The sequence below is a fragment of the Manacus vitellinus genome, unplaced genomic scaffold, assembly GCF_001715985.3.
Source record: "Manacus vitellinus isolate BGI_N305 unplaced genomic scaffold, ASM171598v3 scaffold_73_pilon, whole genome shotgun sequence".
NCBI classification, from domain to species: Eukaryota; Metazoa; Chordata; class Aves; order Passeriformes; family Pipridae; genus Manacus; species Manacus vitellinus.
Genome location: NW_021940773.1, coordinates 1,080,052 through 1,087,912, shown reverse-complemented (window position 1 = coordinate 1,087,912; position 7,861 = coordinate 1,080,052). Strand labels below are relative to the sequence as shown.

Sequence of the window (7,861 nt, the reverse complement as noted above, 5' to 3'; positions counted from 1 at the left end):
CTGACGGTGCCTTTTCATCTGACTTCGGGTTTTGTTTGTGCCATGGTCAACAGAAAGACAGAAGTTTCACTTTCACCCCAGTATCATAATTTTCCTCATCTTTTTTTTTTCCTGGATCCTCTACCATTCTAATGTTTGTGCCTAAGATCTGTTTCTTAACGTGTTGAATCTGAAATTGTTTCTTGTGGGGTTTTTATAATTTTTTCTGTCAACCTCTGTTTTGCCTCCAGCCTGCTCCCCAGTCCAGAGCTGCAATCAAGACATTATCTGGATTATTGCATTATCCCTATTCCTTTATTGTTAAAAAAAAAAAAAGGAAGAAAAGAAGAAAATATTTTACAGTTCAAAGTCTCTTGAACTTGTATTAGCATTAGTTTTGGAAGTCTTGAGTTTCCACAACATTTCGAAATGGAAGGGTGGTGCAGCTGGGAAAAAAAAAAAACAAACCTAGAGAAGATTATTTGCCTAAAGTGTACGGTTAAAAAAAATACAACCAAGTAAGAAAGGTTAAAAAAACCCAAAACAAAACAACCACAGAACGTTTTCTTTCTACTAATCTTATTTCTGTTTCTCCCTCACTCCCAATTGCTTTGCGAATTTGTAATTCACTACTTCCAAAGGTTCTTCAAACTTGTTCTACTGGTTTTCAGAAGCAGACAGACTTGTTTTTCTAAGCTCTTCAGCACACCAACTAAATTTATTTAATTTATCATTTTGCTCCTACAAAGAATCCCGGGACACTCCTTGAGAGGTCCTAAATCACTCTGTTGTATCCTATGGATATATTCAGTATGTACTCCATGATACTTTAATTACCTGGTATATGAATCTGTGCTAAAACGAAGGCACTATTTAGTAATCGTGAAGACCTTGATCCAACAGCTAATGGAAAAGCACATTATCATAAATAATGCAGTCAGCTAGGAGGGGAGCAAATTTTAATGAAAATCCTTCCTTTGCTGTGTCACAAGACAAAATAAAGGGTGAGAGTTGTAACTTTGTTGTCCTGGGTGGAGGGGGCTTCGCAAGGGCCTCTTAAAGGCGTCCTGGAGCAAGTTCCACCCTGCTTTCTTCCATGTTAAAGTTGTCCTGGAGCAAGTTCCACCCTGTTTTCTTCCGTATTAAGGTCCATGTTTCCAAGGGCTTGTAGGGACCCAAAACTGTAAAGCTCTGGGGTTGCTTTAATGTGCTGGAAGAGAAGGGTGTGGGATACTCCAATGGAGCCCTCGGAGCTGTTTCACAGTCTTGGAAACACAATTTTTGAGTCCGTGCATACCCTGAAGGAAAGGGCGGGGGTTGAGGGGGAAGGTCAGAATTGGTGCAACTATTTGGGGAGGCTGTGTGTCCTCTGTCCCTATGAGGTCGGTGCTTCTTAAAAAGAAAAAAAAAACAAACAAGGAAGAAGTACGGTTTTAACGTGAGGGCCTGTGCCCCTGGGCTGGGGTAACTGCGGGTTCGCCTTCAGGCAGAACCTTTTCCCCTCAAGTTTTCCGCTGTGGAGCGGGGCCAGGACGGCGCCTGAGGGCGCGGCCACCGCCACGCGCGGGGGCCGCTGCCGCGCCCCTGACAGTGGCCGCGCCGACGAGGGCGCGGGGGGAGAGGGCGGGCGGCCGCGGGCCAGGCACAAAGCCCGGGCGGCGGCCACGGGGAGCCGCCCGCCTCCCTCCGCCCGCCCCACATGTCCCCCGCCCGAGGGGAGGGGCGGGCCGGGGCGGGCCGGGGCGGGCGGAAGCGGCAGCGAGGGAGGGCGCGAGCAGGAGGAGCACCGGGCGGGCGAAGGCAGCCGCGGTGGGTGTGGCGCGGCGCCTTGGCACGGCGGCGCCCCGGGGCGGGAGCCAGGGGCCAGGAGGAGGAAGAGGAGGGGCGGGGCAGCGGGGAGAGGACGGAGGAGCCGTCTGGAGGAGCCGAGGGCGGCGCGCGGAGTGAGCGGGCGGCGGCAGGCCCCTCCCGGGCGGGCGCTGGCACGACCCGGGGCTCGGCGGGCGTGCCCGGGGGTGTGCGTGAGGGGGCAGCGGGGACAGGGCGTGTTTTTCTGGCGCCGCCCGGGGGGCGAGCGGCAGGGGAAGGGCTGGGGAGGCTTCCAGCTGCTCGGGGGTTTTTCCAAAGGGAGGAGTGGTTTCGCGCTGCCAAGCGGCTGCTTGAGCCGCTCGTGTGATGGGCTCGAGGGCGCGGGGCTCAGCCCGGCCCGGGGTGGAGGGGTGGCGCGGGGGGCGGTAGGAGACGGGTGTACGCCGTGACCCCGGGCTGCCGGCGCTCGGCTGCCGCGAACAAAGAAGTGTGCGGGGAGCAGCAGTGCCCTGCCGCACGAAACTCCCGAGAAACGCCCGCAGCCGGCGATTGGGAAACGGGGTGAAGAGAGGATTCGGTGATGGAGCCTCGTCAGGAGGAGCGTTTCTGAGATGAGAGGATATATTCAGTTCTCCTCGGGAGAGATTGTGGGTTTAAGGCCACTGTCATATCTGTTCATTGTTTATTGTTATTTTTTCTTGCATGTGGCTGATCGCACCTCGTAACAACGAATTTTCTTTAAAACAGCTCTTTAAGTTTAATTTAACAGTATTAGCAAAAATAAGGAATAAGAGCCCTTGACTTTACTCTTTGTTGTCTGCATTTGCCACTGACTGAATTATGATTTACATGTAGGGTTAAAAGTACTGTCTCCTTTATTTCAGAGCTCTAGGGGGAAGATGTTGTCTCTTCTGACATCTTGCGATTGAGATACCTGAGAACAGGTTCAGTAACAATCCCGAGTTCCTGAAGAAGACACGAATGTATTGAAATAAGAAGCTGTAAACATTTTTTTTCCCCTGCCGTCTATACTGCATAAGAAACTGTAATATGAAGCACTTCTCGGACACTCTCCCAGATGTATGAAGTCTACAAAGCTTGCTGTCCAAACTGGCTCTTCTAGTCAGTGGTACTTACCACATTTGTGGTGTGTATACAGTACTCTGAAGAAAAATCACTTTCTTTATAAAACTCCCAGAAGGAACATTTTATTATGGACAGCTTTTTCTGGATGTATATCCAGGGAGATTAATGCCTAGAGTTGAAAGGCATTTAGTGTACACTGCAAAGTTGGCTTTCCCTCAGTTTTTCCAGATGTATTATCTCCCCTCTACACTGGGAACACGCACAGCCGCGTAAGCTACAGATGCAGCCATGGAGCTGTGTGAACTTGTGAGCCACACAAGAGGTGTTGCAGAGCGCTGGTACCAGACACGGCTTCACGATGTCAGCTGAGCTGTGATTGTGCCGTGCTGATCACAACAAAGCACACAAATGGAGTGACACCCTTCCTGCCAAGAGGCTGTTAAGTTTTACGAGGAAGGTTAACTGATCTCCGTAACCTCTGTCAAGTTCTGTGCGAGATGAGCGCGTGTCTCCCTGCTCCGGGATGTTGAAGATGTGCTGCTGCTTATGACACATCCAAGAGAAGAAGCTTTGTAAAATGGCTCAAACCAGCTTGCTGCAGGGAAAGCAGTTCTACTGTAGGGAGTGGGTTTTCCACAAGCTTCAGCACTGCCTCCAGGAGAAAGCTAACTGCGGTGGTAGCGCTGCCAACAAACCATCTCTTGTAGCGAATTCTGGGAATAATACCGGTAGTGTCTCTGGGAAAGGAGCTGCCTGGGGTGTATTGTTGGTAGGAGGGCCTGGTAGTGGGAAGACAGCCCTCTGTACTGAGTTACTGTGGCCAAGCTCACCTGCAAACCTCCAGAGAGGCTTACATCGCCAGGCTCTAGCCTTCCACTTCTGCAGGGCCCAAGACTCTGACACACTCTGTGTTGGAGGCTTTATTAGAGGTTTAGTCACACAAATCTGCCGCAGTGGACTGATCCAGGGATATGAGGACAAACTAAGAGATCCTGCTATTCAAAGTCTCTTGCAACCCGGGGAATGTGAGAGGAACCCTGCTGAAGCATTTAAAAGGTAAAAACAAATTATAAAAAAACCCTATCACAAATAAAACACAAATAAAACAAAAAATATCTGCTGTTTAGTTCTTCCTTCCAATGGGTCTAAGATGCAGATAGTTTAAAACATGTTTGGTTCATGGCTTTTTATCTCTGTTCAGAGCTTGCAGACCTACCATGGAAAAATCTAACTTTGTAGTTATAGCTGACATAAATAAATATTTACTTTTAAAACAAAGTTTAGTATTAATAGTGAATTTATTTACATTTGTATATTAATACCCTCAGTTGTAACTAGTGTTTTGGAAGGACTTTAAAGTAATTGACTTCAGAGTGGAAAATACCTAGTCTGTGGCCTTCATGTACCATAAAGGTAGGGCAGTTGTCCTTCACAGACCTGAAACAGACCTTACAGGACCCTTGGAAAAGCTTCCAATAACATGCTCTGTCTAAGAGGAAACTGGACTAATGGATCTCTGGGTCTGATCCAACACATCGGTTTTATGTTGGTCTAAAAATATGTGGTAGGAAAATGCCAATTAACTCCTTATGTTACTTTTCACAATATGCACAGATTATGTCAAGTCTTTATTGGCACTTATTTTGTAAGTACTTCAAAGTGTTGAGCGGATCAGAAATTGAACAAGAAGGCTCACCCTGCCCCTTAGAGGGTTTGTCAGCTGTCTAAGCTGAATGGAAAAAAATATATTTTTTAATTAGTGTTCCCTAACAAACCAAAGTCTCCTGAATGTGTCACTGATAATTTTGTTTCTGTAAGCATAAGGATGTGTATAAGGATCTATGATGTGTATATAACAGTGTATGTGCATAGAACAAAGTACAGTCTTGAGCACAACCTGTTCACGTGTGTCTCTATCAGTCTTTATCCCTTGGGCTAACAATGAAGGAAAATTCATAAAGGATAAGGCTTGTCTTCATCAACAAAGATTTAGTTGCCAGTATAGAACTTTTCTCGAATATTAGTTAAACAGAAATTTTTTAATGTTGTGTAGTGATGTAACTTTTTGTGATACTTGAGGGTTTATTGGCTGATGTTTGCAGTAAAAAAAAAAAATATCCTCTTTTCTCATTTTTTTACTTTCCTGACCCTTAAGACTGGGAAAACAAGTACTGAGGTTGAACCATAGTGCTTGCTCTTATTGTCCTGGTGGTGTAAAAGAGCCTTCAAGTTCTGACGGCTGTTATGTCTTTGCCTGCTGAATAAACAGGATGCATGTCTACATTGTTCTCAGTGTAGTGTCTTAAATAGTCTAAACCAAGACTACTTCTGGATTCTTTTTGTTTTTTGCTAAGTGAATATGCAACTTCTAACAGCTATTAAGGCCCTAATTTCAGAAGTATTAAACCCTCTTAATTTCTAATGAGTAAAAACTGGGTGCAATTAAGTGTCTATAAATGGAATAGCAGACTGGCCATCTACCTTTAGGCAGTCTTTTAAAATCATGAAAGTGGATTAATCTGGTGAGTAAAAGCTTGTTTATGTTCAAAAGTCTATTACAAGGAAATCTTACTAATTTGGCACAGGCAAGTTCTCTCGGCTGGAATCCTTCCTCTGTTCTAAGCATGATTACCTTACTCCACAGAAGAGAAGCTAGGTAAATGTCTTTAGACAAAAATGCAACCTAGAAATAGAAAATCTAGAAGATACTTGTGAGTCAGAGTCAGCTTTTTAGAGTGATTTTTATGAACATAGGGTTTAACGATGGGCTCTTTGAATATTTAGGTCAATATACAGGGTTCTTGGTTTTGTGCTGGAACAATCAAATGTGACACAACATCCGCTAATAGTTTTTTCCTACTCAAATTTTGCAGCAGTGATTGTGGACAGTAAACAGTAAAAATACTTTTGGTGTAGTACAACAACTTCAGTTGAGGGGATTGTTTGGTTGGTTTTTTTTTGGCCCTTCACGTATTCCCTTGCTGCCCACTTACCCTGATCTCCTGCTCCCAAAAGCAGCTGTGGTAGATGGTTTTCATTCTCATATTTCAGATTTAAGGGAGATGAGGTGTTAGAGACGAGGTGCTGTACTGGGAATATAAGTTTTCAGCACTGTGGCAGGGGACCAGGAGGTGGCTGTTGACAGCAGTACGGCGAGCTCGTTCTGCTGGATGATACAATCTCTTGTCCACAAACAAGAGGAACTTGGCAACCCCCTTCCCACCATCAAATGCCTCCTTCATTTGTTAACTGAAGTTTTGTTAATATATAAAGCATGCAATAAATATTGAACAAAAATATAAGTTAAGATGTTTCCCGGTTTCTAAGACTTACCACTGAGCACTTTAGTCTTCTGCTCTGATGCGTTTATATATAGTTTATGTTGAGTGAAAGTTGTTGTAACATGAAATGAGTTCTAGGAAGACTTAACAGTCAGCTGATTGCCTCTTGCTTTGTGTAAAGGCACTGAAACGGCATAAAGCTCTTGTCTCAATGCTCCATCGATTTTACCTTATTTTGGTTTATTCAGTATAAGAGGGGAAAGATTTTTCTTTAAAGGCGCTGTCAGATTTTTGCTCTGCTTTTCGCAGCTGCTCCAGACCCAACCATGTATTCATGGCCTAAAATGGAAAGACTTCTCTTCATAAGTGCTAAACAAGATTACACCACTCTATTTTTGTGCTAATTGTCCTGGAAATAGTGAGAAAGAAAAGCTTTTTAATGTTTTGTGACATTCTAATTTCTAAACAATATAAAGTTTGTTAGCTAAAATAATGAAATCTTTTCCTGAAGACTGTTTTTAAAGAGATTTTTAGCAATCCTGATGGTCATAGTGATGCATGTGCAAGCAATGACCTGGAGAGTTAAGATGTTCTCCTCCTGTTTAAATGTCTTATCTTAAAAATTTCTTATGCATTTATAAACTTAATGTGCCCTAAAAATTCTTTCAGGGGCAGATGTTGCAGATTTGAAGAACTGGAAGGGCTGAACTTTACAAATCTATTTAAGAAGTATTTATTGCTGCACTGACAGCTGAGAGAAAGAACAGCTACTTATGGTGCTGCTTCTGAGGCACTTCTTTTCTCAGTCACACAGTACTGGAGCAGAAAGGAGTCCTAAATTTAAGGGAGGATACTGAAGCCTCATATTCACATTTGAGGTGAAAGTGAAGCAGAAGGGAAGCCAAAGACTGTTACAAACTCCTAAAGAAATGATGTGTTAAATGGAGAGAATTTAATTCAAAAGATCCACTAGACTCTTTTTCCCGATTCATATAGAAAAATTAATAACCCAAATTTTACAATACTATCTCTAGGGTTGTTTTGGTTTTGCTGCAGCAAGTTTATATTTCCAGTGATTGGTGGGAATACAGGCAGATACCAGTTATCCAAGGCCGTGAGGACCTGAGGAATTCTGATATAAACCATGGATAATACTGAAATTTGTGTAAACTAGGCTGTAGAAAGGCATTTCCCTTATGTTCCTGGTTTATGTTTTTCAGACAGAGGAGGTGACATTAAACATCTTCAGACAGTAGGGAAAGGCATAGAATTCCCATGTGTTGTGCTGCAGTTCTGATTATTGATGGAAGGCAGAGCTTGGTTGATTCCCAGCCCAGAAAGTGGCTTTTACTGAAAGTGTGGGCATAGTTTATCCTGCAGAGCTGGTTTGTTTTGGAGGCATTGCTCTTGAGTTTGAAAGATCCATGACAAGAGCTCCTGGGTCAGTTTAGATAATTTAGAGATGGAATATGTCTGTTAAATAACATGTTTTTAAATTTGCACTAAACTCGCCTTCAGTGTGTGTTGATCTACTGCAAACTTAAAGCAAAATTTGAATTTTGCTTGGGTGTATTGCTGAAATTAATAAATCACCAAAAAAAAAGGTGAATTTCCACATCTCCCAGCCAGGTTGGTGCAGATGGAGCAGCTTTACTCTCACTCGCAGGTGAAGTTTCTTTCCATTTTCTTGCACGTCGTTTCAGGAA

At 44.0% G+C, this 7,861-nt stretch overlaps 1 protein-coding gene across 1 annotated transcript in view; it reads left to right on the top strand.

The window, feature by feature from the left end:
- Window positions 1-2,682: 2,682 nt before the first annotated feature.
- The window catches only part of ANKRD50 (ankyrin repeat domain 50), a 40,912-nt gene continuing 35,733 nt past the window's right edge, over window positions 2,683-7,861 (top strand). Inside the window, exon 1 of the mRNA XM_008929663.2 lies at window positions 2,683-3,930. Coding sequence (XP_008927911.1) covers window positions 3,452-3,930 — 479 coding nt within the window. The 5' untranslated portion in view covers window positions 2,683-3,451. The remainder of the gene's footprint in view (window positions 3,931-7,861) is intronic.